The sequence below is a fragment of the Berghia stephanieae genome, unplaced genomic scaffold (genome assembly GCF_034508935.2).
Source record: "Berghia stephanieae isolate SIO BIC M18660-M18661 unplaced genomic scaffold, UCSD_Bste_1.3 scaffold813, whole genome shotgun sequence".
NCBI lineage: Eukaryota > Metazoa > Mollusca > Gastropoda > Nudibranchia > Aeolidiidae > Berghia > Berghia stephanieae.
In genome coordinates, this window is record NW_027629448.1 from 1 (window position 1) to 16,603 (window position 16,603).

At 39.0% G+C, this 16,603-nt stretch overlaps 1 protein-coding gene across 1 annotated transcript; it reads left to right on the top strand.

Annotated features, from left to right (window-relative positions):
- Nucleotides 1-1,704: 1,704 nt before the first annotated feature.
- Nucleotides 1,705-14,926, top strand: LOC144962304 (uncharacterized). Its single transcript, XM_078895207.1, has 2 exons — nucleotides 1,705-1,977; nucleotides 14,296-14,926. The coding sequence occupies exon 2, from the start codon at nucleotides 14,380-14,382 to the stop codon at nucleotides 14,851-14,853; it is 474 nt and encodes a 157-aa protein (XP_078751333.1). The 5' UTR covers nucleotides 1,705-1,977; nucleotides 14,296-14,379; the 3' UTR covers nucleotides 14,854-14,926.
- Nucleotides 14,927-16,603: the final 1,677 nt, after the last annotated feature.

Here is a 16,603-nt window from a genome sequence, read left to right on the forward strand (position 1 = left end):
GGTGGTAAAGGTTAATAATTACCAACACAACAAAAAATCCTTTAAGAAGTTTTTCAAAGCTACTTATCTTTAAAGAGTGGTGGAATTTTTTTTGACACCAATTAAAACACCACAAGCCAGTTGCAATTTCATTATCGCTTGCCACGGCCAATTCGTATTTATCCCAATATACAATTACAGTGCATATTTTGTGTTCGTGGATAGCTCATAGGTAGATTTCACGCTCTCACCGGCCAGGCGGAGTTGTCATACCAATAAGGTCCCAGGTTCAAACCCCATCACCGCGGCGAAATTTTTAAATTCTCTATTGTCTTCTGGCACTTTTCTACTCACTTCATCTCTTGTTGTAATTACAGCGCAACACGCATTCAACGAACTACACTATCCGTGCTTCGACGAATACGCGAACACGACATGAGACACAAATTGTGATGTAGCCTATTGTACAAGTATTGATGCTATGCGCTCAGTTAAAATACTCATAGCACCAGCCAGCCGGACATAACGTACCAACACACAAAATTTATGTAATCCTCAACGGTTATAGTCTGATTGATACGATTAGTGAGAACTACTCATACAAATGGCTGGCTAAAAACAAAGAGCTGAGTGATGTCAAATCCGTTCCCTCTATAGATAGTTCGAAGATGACGTCACTCAGGCCTTTGTTATTGTTCTTGCCATCCGCGTTTGTGAGTTGTTCTCACTAAACTGTATTAACCTGACTATAAACGTTCATGGTTACACATAGTTTGTGTTATACTTCCGGATGGCAATGTTGTGAACTCCTTGGCCAAGCGCATTCTTTCTATATGATCTCAATGTTTGCACATCCTGATCGCATAGATTCATATCTTTTTGTTTGAAAAATAATGAATATCATTCACTCCTGAGTTTCTCATTAAGAAAACAAAATACACACCACCAGGCCATCCAACACGGCACGCGGGATAACAGTATGGCAGGATGTGGGGGACCAGCAAAATGGAGGGCGGGGGGAAGGCACTTGTCTACACATGCGTACCCGTCGTAAAACTATAGCCTGAGTCCATGGCGATCCAGTGCTTGTAACAGCCGATTGAAAAATAAGCATTACGGTGTCAGGTGTCGCAATGCAATTCCTTTATGTCAACATACCGTATTGTGGTAAATACTCACATTGTGGGTCTGATTGTTTTGGGTAAGGCAAGCACTTAAGATGTCTATGCATGAGACTGACCAAAACTTCATATTACATTACAAGTTTGATCACATGTTTTAAAAAATATATGAAAAGGGTGTTGTTGTTAGTGGTGTTCAATGAAATAAATGATTTTATTGTTTGAGCTCTTGAATATATCTCACAGTAATCAACTTTTTCTTTTAGGATCGTCGTCTAGTTTTGGCTTGATTATGTTTTTTTTAAAGTCAGTTTCATGCTATAACAAGTTCACGAAGGCCACGGCACAACGCAACTTATCATGCTCTCTCTCTCTCTCTCTCTCTCTCTCTCTCTCTCTCTCTCTCTCTCTCTCCCCTCTCTCTCTCTCTATCTCTCTCTCTATCTATCTCTCTCTCTCTCTCTCTCTCTCTCTCTCTCTCTCTCTCTCTCTCTATCTATCTATCTTTCTCTTAATGTCCAGTGTGCCCTAAGTTTCAGTTCAGTTCGTCGAAACCGTGAAGCGGTTCGTGGATGGGGTGAAAATTTACTAAGACAATGAAGGACATCATTTGGGAATTCTGTCCTTGTTCGTTGAACCCGTGAATTTATCGAATGCGTGTTCGACAAACGCGTGTTGCACTGTATGTCATGTTAAATATTGCTTATGTAAAACTTACGACAATACACCCAAGGTGGACTGCAAGTAAAGGAAGAAGACGAAGTATTTAATCTTAAATTATATTTTATCTTCTGTTACCTCCACGGATCAATAGTGCACAAGATGGCTGTCATCATAGGCTTGTTGGTGGCAATAATTACTGTGTCCTGTGTACAAGGCAAGTTATTCTGTATAGATAAGTTTCAAAATATGAAATCGTTTTTAGTTTAGATTCCCTATTTCCATACTTGGGGGCCAAAAAGGAAGGTGTTTTTTTATTCATAAAACAGTCAATTTTTTACACAGAGACCTGAAATTTGGTGACTTTTCCTAAAATGATGAGGTCCATGACCATGCATGCTTATCTGCAATTTGAGATTTTCTGATTTGGGGTCCAAATGGACCCCATGACTTTTAAAGAGAAAAATACTAGAAATAAAAGTACGATTTCCTGATTTGGGGTCTATTTGGCCCCCATGACTTTATATAGAAAAATACTACAGATTTCAACAAAGGAATGCTATTTCTTTCATTTCATTCCACAATTTCCTATAATAATAATAATGATGATAATAACAATAATAATATTAATAATAATAACAATGATAATAGTAATAATAATAATAACAATGATAATAATTATGATAATAATAATAATAATTATAATAATAATAATAATAATAATAATAATAATAATAATAATAATAATAATAATAATAATAATAATAATAATAATAATAATAATAATAATATAATAATAATAATACTTTATTGCATCCCAAAAAGGAAATTTTTTTGTACAGACGTGTTATAATTTACACATAAGATAAAAATACAATGCAAATAGGATGTATGTATATAAAAAAGGAGCAGCTCTATAACCAGAGCTGCGCTTTATAATATGAATAATTTCAACACTGTAAAATAGTTAAAACTGTCACTATAAATTTAAAATTGAAAAGATTGCAAAACAAATAAATTAATAAATTAATATTTATATTTTTAAAAAGTAAAAATGAGAAATAATTATATAAATGATTATTGCTTGTTGTTATAAAGCCTAATACTGGACGGCAGAAAAGATTTTCGGTGTCTCTCTGTTTTCGTTGAAATAGAGAAAGGGCGACCACTTCTTTCTGACATAATAATTGATGGTCTTAGTGGATGATACTGGTCATTTAATATTTTAGTTATTTTATTTATACAAAATTTCTCGTATAAAAGATCTACATCGTCAACATCATTTATATAGCGTTTAATGGATTTTTTAATATTTGAATTTATTTTGTTCCTTTCCACTGCTAAGCAATTGCCTCCCCAAGCTGTTATACAAAATGACAAAACACTTTCGATTAATGCTCTATAAAATAATGTGCAGAGGGTTTTATCTATTTCTAAACTGAGAGAGTTTTGATAAAAAATATGTACGTCTGCACATCTTATGCCTAATATTTTCAAGTGTTCATCCCACTTGAGCCTGTCATCAATCGTTACACCAAGGTATTTGTAGTGAGGAACTCGCTGGACGAATTGGTCCTTTAATTTTAACGGTTCTATCGGTTCCTTCACTCTCCTAAAGTCAATCACTAGCTCCTTTGTCTTGCTTATGTTAAGCTCTAGGTGGTGGGCATCACACCAAGACACAAATCTATCAATTTCTTGCCTATAAGCCACTTCGTTGCCATTTGTTATGAGGCCTTGAAGAGCGGTGTCATCTGCAAATTTTATTAAAGGTACACTCAGGTTTTGACTTCTACAGTCATTCGTGTATATTGTAAATAATACAGGGGACAATACACAACCTTGAGGAGCACCAGTATTTGTAGTTATACAGGAAGATTAATAATAATAATAATAATAATAATAATAATAATAATAAAAATAATAATAATAATAATAATAATAATAACGGAGTGGTTATTCGTCAGTACTGACCCCCAGGCACCGGCGTCTGGGGGTCAGTACTGACTAATACTAATACTAGTACTGGTGCCAATACTCTTCAACAGCCGTAACGTCTCTTCCTTCCTAATGACGCATGGTAACTTAGTAACACTGGCTCTAAACTATCGGAACAATGGCGGACGCCGTATGAAATATTACTGAGTTTGCGCGACAGGGCGCCAACGGGTCCCGTTAGAGATAGACGACGATTGGGATTGTTTGGAAGCTTTAACCCTTTGCCCACTAGTCATTATGACATCCGAAATGCTATCGCCTTATACATCTACGCCAGAATAGAAATAGAGGGTGGAGCCTACCATGATATAACATTTTATGGATCCTAATTTCATCATATCAGTTCTGTCCACTGACAGGTGGGTGGATATCGCTTTCAAGAACTTATGTCCTTATATGAAATCCTGAGTTTTTGACCAATCAACGGATTGCTCTTTTGATAGCTCGCTTGTCAACATGAGTCAGCTCAGCCCTTGATTTATGTAAAGGCATCACAGGCGGTATATGTTGTGTAACTTCAAAGACCACGTTTGACCGAAAGCGATGAATGGAAGCCCCACTGTGGCGTGGAGAACGAGGTCTTGTATGTATAGTTACGTCATATCTCAACGCTCGTGAATTCTTAGTACGGCTGGACTCACAATCAAAACTCGAAATCTGTGTTTTAAACTCTTGAATCAATCGAGTTACATCAGTGCGTTCGTCTCATTGAGAAATGAAAAACGATATATAAATCAAGAACATCGACCGGAAAATAAGGAAATTATCATAAAATTATAAAATTTGAGAAAGCTATTTTCAAAATCAAATATATTACAAAAAAGGTTATTTCTAGACCGATTTTTATGAGACAAAGACAATCTTTCTCCACTTTTCAAGCTGATTCCAACAATGAGGTTTTCAAATTTATCGCGATAAGATTATTTGTCATTATTTTTTAAAATACCCAATTGACTGCTCGGGAAATGAATACGTAATCCTTGGCGGCTAGCGAGTAGGTGTTAAATTTTGCTTACCCTTTCCCATGCAGACGCACACACACACACACACACACACACACACACACACACACACAGAGACTGAACACACAATGTATGTCTTTCACTTCTGGCCAAAGTTGCCTTATTACAACTTAGACTCGAATGATAACAGCGAGTAGGGTGTCAGATTAAACTTCAGTTTTAAAGGTCTAATTCAATTAACACCGTAATAAATCATAATAATGATCATTCTTGTATATTAGAGCATTAAAATATTTAATTCACATTACTATAAATATATTTTAAATATATGTATTTTGTAATTATTTTAGCGACGATACGAACCCCTTTTAATCGTCGAGCCGAACAATAGGATGCTAGACGACGATAAGTCGGTGTGTGTGTGTGTGTGTGTGTGTGTGTGTGTGTGTGTATGTGCGTCTACGTGGGAAAGGGTATGCAAAATTTAACACCTACTCGCTAGCCGCCAAGGATTACGTATTCATTTCCTGAGCAGTCAATTGGGTATTAAAAAAAAATAATGACAAATAATCTTATCGCGATAAATTTCAAAACCTCATTGTTGGAATCAGCTTGAAAAGTGGAGAAAAATTGTCTTTGTCTCATAAAAATCGGTCTAGAAATAACCTTTTTTGTAATATATTTGATTTTGAAAACAGCTTTCTCAAATTTTATAATTTTATGATAATTTCCTTGTTTTCCGGTCGATGTTCTTGATTTATATATCGTTTTTCATTTCTCAATGAGACGAACGCACTGATGTAACTCGATTGATTCAAGAGTTTAAAACACATATTTCGTGTTTTGATTGTGAGTCCAGCCGTACTAAGAATTCACGAGCGTTGAGATATGACGTAACTATACATACAATTCCGAGTCTTGAAGTGCTACGTGTGGCCAATCTTGTTCTACGGATGCGAAAGCTGGACTACAAATGCAGAAACACAAAAGAACATTGAAGCTTTTGAAATGTGGTGCTTGAGAAGGATGCAGAGAATATCGTATACCGCACACAAAACGAACGAAGAAGTGCTAAAACAAACATACCAACAAAGGAAACTAATGCCCTTAATAGTGGATCGACAACTATCCTTTTTCGGACACATAGTAAGGAAAGATAAGAATGAATACCTGGCAAGTTGTGGAAAAATACCTGGTAAACGCGCCCGGGGGAGACAAAGAAAAACACTCATAGACCAACTGAAGGGCTTCACCAACCTAACAATCCAAGAGCTGTTTGAAAAAGCAAGAGACAGGGAGGAATGGAGAGAGATAATTCATGCAGTATCCGAAGCCTGGACCAGGCATGAAACCTAGAAGAAGAAGATACATACAAGACCTCGTTCTCCACGCCACAGTAGGGCTTCCATTCATCGCTTTCGGTCAATCGTGGTCTTTGAAGTTACACAACATATACCGCCTGTGATGCCTGTACATAAATCAAGGGTTGAGCTGACTCATTTTGACAAGCGAGCTATCAAAAGAGCAATCGTTGATTGGTCAAAAACTCAGAATTTCATATAAGGACACAAGTTCTGGAAAGCGATATCCACCTGTCAGTGGACAGAACTGATATGACGAAATTAGGGCTCCATAAAATGTTATATCATGGTAGGCTCCACCCTCTATTTCTGTTCTGGCGTAGATGTAGAAGGCGAAAGCATTTCGGATGTCATAGTGACTAGTGGGCAAAGGGTTAAAGCTTCCAAACAATCCCAATCGTCGTCTATCTCTAATCGGCCCCGTTAGCGCCCTGATGCGCAATCTGTCTATTTCTCCGGCGAGTATAAAAGCGTATCCAGAGGATAAAAAAACATAAATTTGATTATGTTTTCACTTCTACACATTCTGATCACAAGGCATATGAAAAGTTCTAGCCAGCATGAAGAATAAAAAGTAATGATTTTCTTTGTTTAGAACCAAGATGGCCGCCGTTGCCGGGCGGCGTTACATCAGACTACTGAATCCAATTGGTCAGTTCTGACCTGGCCACGGGCGTTGACGGTACCAAAATTATGGAAAATGCCATTTTTTAAAATAACTTGCTCTACGACAAATAAATCAGCATTTCCTGTCCCATACTAGTCGCAGGGAAGTCCCTTGGTTTCACCTTTTTTGTCGGTGTACGTGAGATTTGTTTAATAACTTTATCAATTAATTAAAGAAGTGAATTTGTTCAATCCTGAGAAAAAGACCAAATTTGGTGTTGAAACGCCAAACTGGCACTATATTTCGGTTCATCCAACGCGCATGATCACTGATGCGTGGCGCCAGAACTGAAAGTGAAAGCTCTTTCATTGTCTCGTCTTTCTTCATTCCGTCATTTGAAATTCGGGACAGGAAAAGTAGAAAACGGTAAGGACAAGATATGAAGTGAGTAGGAAAGTGCCAGAAGACAATAGAGAAATAACATTTTTTTCGCGGCGGTGATGGGGCTTGAACCCGCGACCTTATTGGTACGACAACTCCGCCTGGCCGGTGAGAGCGTGGCTCTACCGTGTGAGCTATCCACGAACACAAAAATATTCGTTTCAAACCCAAAGTCATTTCTAGATCCCTCTCTCACCCACTTCTTGAGATCGCCGATTCGTTCGCCACCATCGCGAAGTAATTTTGACCAGCAGTTAAGCTTAATAGCCAATATTCTCATCACAAACATATAACATAGAAACGATTGAGACATTGAGTATGCTCCGGTGTATGGGGTGAATTTTAATTCAGAAAAGTGAGTGGAGCAGGCACTTGTGTTGGTAACAACAAGATATGAAGTGAGTAGAAAAGTGCCAGAAGACAATAGAGAATAAAAATTTTTTTCGCGGCGGTGGTGGGGTTTGAACCTGCGACCTTATTTTGGGACGACAACTCCGCCTGGCAGGTGAGAGCGTGGCTCTACCGTGTGAGCTATCCATGAACACAAAAATATTCGTTTCAAACCCAAAGTCATTTCTAGATCCCTCTCTCACCCACTTCTTGAGATCGCCGATTCGTTCGCCACCATCGCGAAGTAATTTTGACCAGCAGTTAAGCTTAATAGCCAATATTCTCATCACAAACATATAACATAGAAACGATTGAGACATTGAGTATGCTCCGGTGTATGGGGTGAATTTTTAATTCAGAAAAGTGAGTGGAGCAGGCACTTATGTTGGTAACAACAAGATATGAAGTGAGTAGAAAAGTGCCAGAAGACAATAGAGAATAAAAATTTTTTTCGCGGCGGTGGTGGGGTTTGAACCTGCGACCTTATTGGTACGACAACTCCGCCTGGCAGGTGAGAGCGTGGCTCTACCGTGTGAGCTATCCACGAACACAAAAATATTCGTTTCAAACCCAAAGTCATTTCTAGATCCCTCTCTCACCCACTTCTTGAGATCGCCGATTCGTTCGCCACCATCGCGAAGTAATTTTGACCAGCAGTTAAGCTTAATAGCCAATATTCTCATCACAAACATATAACATAGAAACGATTGAGACATTGAGTATGCTCCGGTGTATGGGGTGAATTTTTAATTCAGAAAAGTGAGTGGAGCAGGCACTTATGTTGGTAACAACAAGATATGAAGTGAGTAGAAAAGTGCCAGAAGACAATAGAGAATAAAAATTTTTCGCGGCGGTGGTGGGGTTTGAACCTGCGACCTTATTGGTACGACAACTCCGCCTGGCAGGTGAGAGCGTGGCTTACCGTGTGAGCTATCCACGAACACAAAAATATTCGTTTCAAACCCAAAGTCATTTCTAGATCCCTCTCTCACCACTTCTTGAGATCGCCGATTCGTTCGCCACCATCGCGAAGTAATTTTGACCAGCAGTTAAGCTTAATAGCCAATATTCTCATCACAAACATATAACATAGAAACGATTGAGACATTGAGTATGCTCCGGTGTATGGGGTGAATTTTTAATTCAGAAAAGTGAGTGGAGCAGGCACTTATGTTGGTAACAACAAGATATGAAGTGAGTAGAAAAGTGCCAGAAGACAATAGAGAATAAAAATTTTTCGCGGCGGTGGTGGGGTTTGAACCTGCGACCTTATTGGTACGACAATCCGCCTGGCAGGTGAGAGCGTGGCTCTACCGTGTGAGCTATCCACGAACACAAAAATATTCGTTTCAAACCCAAAGTCATTTCTAGATCCCTCTCTCACCCACTTCTTGAGATCGCCGATTCGTTCCCACCATCGCGAAGTAATTTGACCAGCAGTTAAGCTTAATAGCCAATTCTCATCACAACATTAAACATAGAAACGATTGAGACATTGAGTATGCTCGGTGTATGGGGTGAATTTTTTAATTCAGAAAAGTGAGTGGAGCAGGCACTTAATGTTGGTAACAACAAGATATGAGTGATGTAGAAAAGTGCCAGAAGACAATAGAGAATAAAAAATTTTTTTCGCGGCGGTGGTGGGTTTGACCTGCGACCTTATTGGTACGACAACTCCGCCTGGCAGGTGAGAGCGTGGCTCTAACGTGTGAGCTATCCACGAACACAAAAATATTCGTTTCAACCAAAGTCATTTCTAGATCCCTCTTCACCATTCTTGCGCCGATTCGTTCACCACCATCGCGAAGTAATTTTGACCCGCAGTTAGCTTAATAGCCAATATCTCATCACAAACATATAACATAGAAACGATTGAGACATTGAGTATGCTCCGGTGTATGGGTGTGAATTTTTAATTCAGAAAAGTGAGTGGAGCAGGCACTTATGTTGGTAACAACAAGATATGAAGTGAGTAGAAAAGTGCCAGAAGACAATGAGAATAAAAATTTTTTCGCGGCGTGGTGGGGTTTTGAACCTGCGACCTTATTGGTACGACAACTCCGCCTGGCAGGTGAGAGCGTGGCTCTACCGTGTGAGCTATCCACGAACACAAAAATATTCGTTTCAAACCCAAAGTCATTTCTAGATCCCTCTCTCACCACTTTTGAGACGCCGATTCGTTCGCCCCATCGCGAAGTATTTTGACAGCAGTTAGCTTAATAGCCATATTCTCACACAAATTAACATAGAAACGATTGAGAATTGAGTATGCTCCGTGTATGGGTGAATTTTTAATTCAGAAAAGTGAGTGGAGAGGCACTTATGTGGTAACAACAGATATGAAGTGAGTAGAAAAGTGCAGAGACAATAGAGAATAAAATTTTTGCGGGGTGGTGGGGTTTGAACCGGTGCGACCTTAGTTGTACGACAAACTCCGCCTGCAGTGAGCGTTGGCTTACCGTTTTGAGCTATTCACCAACACAAAAATATTCGTTTAAAACCAATCATTTTTAGATCCTCTCTCACTCACTTCTTTAGATCGCGATTCGTTCCACCATCGCGAATAATTTTGACCAGCAGTTAAGCTTAATAGCCAATATTTCATCACAAACATATACATAGAAACGATTGAGACATTGAGTATGCTCCGGGTATGGGGTGAATTTTTAATTCAGAAAAGTGAGTGGAGCAGGCACTTATGTTGGTAACAACAGATATGAAGTGAGTAGAAAAGTGCAGAAGACAAGAGAATAAAAAATTTTTTCGCGGCGGTGGTGGGGTTTGAACCTGCGACCTTATTGGTACGACAACTCCGCCTGGCAGGTGAGAGCGTGGCTCTACCGTGTGAGCTATCCACGAACACAAAAATATTCGTTTCAAACCAAAGTCATTTCTAGATCCCTCTCTCACCACTTCTTGAGATCGCCGATTCGTTCGACCACCATCGCGAAGTAATTTTGACCTACAGTTAAGCTTAATGCCAATTTCTCATCAATACATCATAAAACATAGAAACGATTGAGACATTGGTATGCTCCGGTGTTTGGGGATTTTTAATTCAGAAAAGTGAAGTGGAGCAGGCACTTATGTTGTAAACAACAAGGATATGAAGTGTAGAAATGTGCAGAAGACAATAGAGAATATAAAAATTATTTCTTCGTCGGCGGTGGTGGGTTTGAATCCTGGCGACTTATTGGTACGAAACTCGCTGGAGGTGAGAGGGGATCTACGTGACTTGAGTATCCAGAAACAATAATTTTTGTTTCAACCGAAGTCATTCTAGATCCCTCTCTCACCCCTCTGAGCGCGATTCGTTCGACCAATCAAGGTCGCAGAGTATTTCAAACCACCATCAAGACGATTAATAGCAATTTTTATTCTCTATGCTTGGACATCTATACATATACATAGAAATCTTGTTGTTACACATTAGTGCCTCGCTGCATGGAGCGTGGTTTCTAATTCAGAATGTGAGCTATCACGAGCACTAATGTTCGTTTAAACCCAGTATATGTTTGATGCAGAATGGCTATAAACAACTTCTTCAATATCGCCGATGGTGGGTCGAACCATCGCGAAGTATTGGTGACAGCAGTGAGATGCTTAATAGATATTCTTCTAGAAACGATATAATTTTTGTGTTCGTTGAGTAGCTCCAGGTTAGGGGCAATTTTTACAGAACCAGGGGGAGTTGTCGTACAACTAATGCAGGTTAAAAACGTGCCGAAACAATAGAATTATATTTTTTGCTTGCTGGGGCACTTTTACCCCACCATATCTGGTACGACAACTAGGCCTGGCGGTCACTCACTCTTCCCTGTAGCAAATCCCAACACAAAATACCGCTTTCAAACCAAGTCATTTCTAGATATCTGTTTGTGATGAGAATATTGGCTATTAAGCTTAACTGCTGGTCAAAATTACTTCGCGATGGTGGCGAACGAATCGGCGATCTCAAGAAGTGGGTGAGAGAGGGATCTAGAAATGACTTTGGGTTTGAAACGAATATTTTTGTGTTCGTGGATAGCTCACACGGTAGAGCCACGCTCTCACCTGCCAGGCGGAGTTGTCGTACCAATAAGGTCGCAGGTTCAAACCCCACCACCGCCGCGAAAAAATTTTTTATTCTCTATTGTCTTCTGGCACTTTTCTACTCACTTCATATCTTGTTGTTACCAACATAAGTGCCTGCTCCACTCACTTTTCTGAATTAAAAATTCACCCCATACACCGGAGCATACTCAATGTCTCAATCGTTTCTATGTTATATGTTTGTGATGAGAATATTGGCTATTAAGCTTAACTGCTGGTCAAAATTACTTCGCGATGGTGGCGAACGAATCGGCGATCTCAAGAAGTGGGTGAGAGAGGGATCTAGAAATGACTTTGGGTTTGAAACGAATATTTTTGTGTTCGTGGATAGCTCACACGGTAGAGCCACGCTCTCACCTGCCAGGCGGAGTTGTCGTACCAATAAGGTCGCAGGTTCAAACCCCACCACCGCCGCGAAAAATTTTTTTATTCTCTATTGTCTTCTGGCACTTTTCTACTCACTTCATATCTTGTTGTTACCAACATAAGTGCCTGCTCCACTCACTTTTCTGAATTAAAAATTCACCCCATACACCGGAGCATACTCAATGTCTCAATCGTTTCTATGTTATATGTTTGTGATGAGAATATTGGCTATTAAGCTTAACTGCTGGTCAAAATTACTTCGCGATGGTGGCGAACGAATCGGCGATCTCAAGAAGTGGGTGAGAGAGGGATCTAGAAATGACTTTGGGTTTGAAACGAATATTTTTGTGTTCGTGGATAGCTCACACGGTAGAGCCACGCTCTCACCTGCCAGGCGGAGTTGTCGTACCAATAAGGTCGCAGGTTCAAACCCCACCACCGCCGCGAAAAAAAATTTTTTTATTCTCTATTGTCTTCTGGCACTTTTCTACTCACTTCATATCTTGTTGTTACCAACATAAGTGCCTGCTCCACTCACTTTTCTGAATTAAAAATTCACCCCATACACCGGAGCATACTCAATGTCTCAATCGTTTCTATGTTATATGTTTGTGATGAGAATATTGGCTATTAAGCTTAACTGCTGGTCAAAATTACTTCGCGATGGTGGCGAACGAATCGGCGATCTCAAGAAGTGGGTGAGAGAGGGATCTAGAAATGACTTTGGGTTTGAAACGAATATTTTTGTGTTCGTGGATAGCTCACACGGTAGAGCCACGCTCTCACCTGCCAGGCGGAGTTGTCGTACCAATAAGGTCGCAGGTTCAAACCCCACCACCGCCGCGAAAAAAAATTTTTTATTCTCTATTGTCTTCTGGCACTTTTCTACTCACTTCATATCTTGTTGTTACCAACATAAGTGCCTGCTCCACTCACTTTTCTGAATTAAAAACGGTAAGGGCTGCCTGAAGCCGGTGATCGTAAAATACTAACGAAAGAGTGAAAATGGAAAGGCTTCGTATGGGAACAAAACAGACAATGGACGTTTTGGGTACAAACCCTTCGACAGCATAACAATACACAAATAAACGCGGAAAACAAATAAAATATAATGAAAAATAACTTGTATCGTCTGTACTCAATGGTGGTTGCAGTATGAATGAAATGCTAGCGTGGCGTGGGTAGAGGATAGGGTGCCCCAGGGGGGTGATCTGATTGATAAGAAAAGGTCAGCGTCAGGGAACAGAAACTTCCAGAAAATAATGGAAGATATAAGACATATTAGTGGTAGTAGTAGTAGTAGTAGTAGTAGTAGTAGTAGTAGTAGTAGTAGTAGTAGTAGTAGTAGTAGTAGTAGTAGTAGTAGTAGTAGTAGTAGTAGTAGTAGTAGAAAGCTGTAGTGAAACAGCAGGGGGCGGTGGAGGGGGCGAGGTGAAAAAGTCCGGCGGAGGTGGGGTGGGGGGGGGGGGGGGGGGGGGGTTGTTGGATGAGCGAAGGTCGAATCTTCGCGAAGGAAATACGAACGAGGATAGATTATGCTCTTTGATTGGCGATCATGATTTATTTAGAAAATAAGATGCCATGGCTGAGACCAGAAAATCTATTACACAAGTTTGGTACCCATTGAGATTGGAACCAGTTTTTTTGTTGTTGTTGTTGTTGTTTTTGTTTTTTTTTTGTTGTTGTTTTTTTTCCTCATATTTGTTCCCTTTTATGATGGTGTAGATGGTGATGATGAAGAGATCATATTATGATGATATATTATCTCAATCTAATGTTGGTGAGGGGACACAATGATTGTGAAATGGTCATGCTGTAATGGAAGTCGTTTTTGTTTTGAGTCAATCAAATCAACGCGCAGCCTTCATTAACTTATTGATGAAACGTAATTAACGCCACTCAGCTCTTTGTTATTGTTTTTAGCCAGCCATTTTTATGAGTACTAATCACAAAATTCTATCAATCTCAATCAGACTGTAACACATGGTTTTGTGTGTTGGTACGTTATATCCGGCTGGCGGATGTTGTGAGCACTTTACCTTGACACACACCATCAATATTAGTCTGACACAAGGACTGCGATGAATGATAAAGTGGCAGAGATGAAATATATGAAGATGTGGAAACGTTATCGCATTAATTCAATCAATCCTAAAACTATTATGAAATGCCCACCCACGTCTTATAGTCCGTGTTACAATTTAAGAAGCCGTACTTTAAAACTGCGTTCACAAGTTCAGTTATTTTCAGTATATTCTTATAATAATAATAAATAAATAAAATAAAATTCCCTTTATTCATGGAAAATTTGTATCTAGGGTCTATACCAAGGGAAGGCTGGAATAACCTAGGCATCAGCCGCAGTGCAGCGCCACAAGTCGAGCTAGGGCGAGGTGACTAAAATGCAACTCAACAAATTCATCACTGCCCTCAACAACTTCCATCCAGCAATAAAGTACACTCATCAGATATCCACCACTCACGTAGCCTTCCTCACTCACATCGCAGTTTCCCTCACCCAATGTGGACTCAAGACGTCTATCAACTACAAGGAAACGGACAGTCGCCTTCTCTACCCGTCCTCACATCCCACCAAATGCAAGGATTCAATTCCATTTTCACAGCTACTAAGACTAAGACGTATCTGCCAGGATGATGAGGACTATGTGTGGAATTTTGTTCTTTTTCCAAGCAGTGCATTCCTCCACAAACAATGTATTTGGGAATTGCCGACTTCTATTGTTTCTTCAGCTTCATCTACCTCAGGTTCAGAATCGGTGGCATCTATTTCTGGATCTGGCTGCAGCAGAATCAGTGGCATTTCTTCATCAGTGATGCTTTCATTTGAAGAGTTTGTATCATTCCCATTCCAATGAAATGGTGAAATACCGCCAGTGTCTGAAGGATTAGAAGAAGAAATTATATTGGGAAGGAACCCACAACTGGAAATGGCGATGAAAGAGAGAGAGAGAGAGAAGAGAGGAGAGAGAGAGAGAGAGAGAGAGAGAGAGAGAGGAGGGGGGGGGGGGGGGGGGGGGAAGAGTATTTTGGGATGTGAGTATATTATTATTATTTTGAAAACTTTGTTTTACTGAATCCCCAATTGACAATTATTGTCATGTAGAAATAAAAGAAAACAACAAATATGAAAGTATCTGAGAATAATGTGATTACAAAAGAATGTAATTTTCCCAAATGTTTCAAGGAATGACTTCTTGTCGTTGTCTTCATGGATTTGCTGTGATATGCTGAAAGTCACATCCAACGAGTCAGATAAAAGAGGTATAACTGTTCGATTTTTCATCTTAAAAAACGACTTTTACTCTGAAGTCTTTGCAGCCAATAAATCAAATAATGTATGAGTTGTTAATATTATTAATTTATACCTTCATCATTATCATCATGGGGGAAAATCACCCATTACCTGGAACTCGAGTTGCAACAGCTCATCTTTATCTTGCATTATTAATTGCTGATATTCTGTCAATTCACTGGTTTAAGATAAGCTAATCTTACACCAACTTAATATTTATTTTACTATTTCATACAATAGAAACATACTTGATAATACTGTTACTGTTTGGAGAAATGACATTCTCACAATCAGAATTGAAACTCATATTCTCATTGGCGATCAGCATAATATTTTTCATAAAAGGTATCATGGGAGTGAAGAGAAATAACTTTAAACACACAACAACAAAAAAAAAAAAACAACAACAAAAAAACAAAAAACAAAACAAAACACTTTATACTTTATCCCGTTGTAACTAGCCAACAATGCAAACATATTAGATTTCATATGATGCCTGCTATTAACTCCACGCTAACAACCATTACACAGATAAATGTAATAGGTACCATTCAGTTTTAAATAAATAGTAGGTGACATACCTTCCTCATGCACTGGGGTTGCCCCAGCAGACTGCAACTCAATGTATATCTGAGTCTGAGTATTCCAACTACCAAGGATGTTACACTTTCTCCATTCGTCATGGCTTAGGTCCAATGCAACATAATTTAGACCACACAACGGATGGCTGAAAAAAACCCCAAAAACCCAGCAACATACAAATCATTAGTTAGCAAATTCAAAAATTCAAAAGCAATAATATCAATACAATATGACTGAAACATAATGTAGACATTTAAGCTAATTTAGTTCACCTAGAGATTGAATAACGGTAGAAGAAAATAAAATCACTTGGCATAAGAAGTTACAAACAAATATGTGGTTAGGTAAGGTACACACAAGAATAAAAGATAATCGAGAGGCGAAAGTAAGGCAAGTATTGGAAGAAACCTTAAATTGAATATTAGCGCTTTCATTTATCCATTATTGTTTCATCATTTCATATTTGGCGATTATAGCTGGTACTACAATCATAAAATTAACAATACTATCAATTCATTTTCGTTACATAGGATAAGTGTCAGAATAATCTTCATACATCACACATCTAATGAAAAAAAGTAATGAGCTAGTACTTACTTGGATGTTTCTTAATTAGAGTTGATGAAAAAGTAGGTAACTGAAACTGGTGCTCATCATATTGGACAGCAAACAGGAAACAAAATTACCAAGTCAATTTTTGTAGATGCCATCTACTAGTAAGTTGTGGATCA

What these genes read in the sequence shown, in the direction of transcription:
- LOC144962304 (XM_078895207.1), top strand. Translation starts at nt 14,380, where the DNA reads ATGCAACTCAACAAATTCATCACTGCCCTCAACAACTTCCATCCAGCA.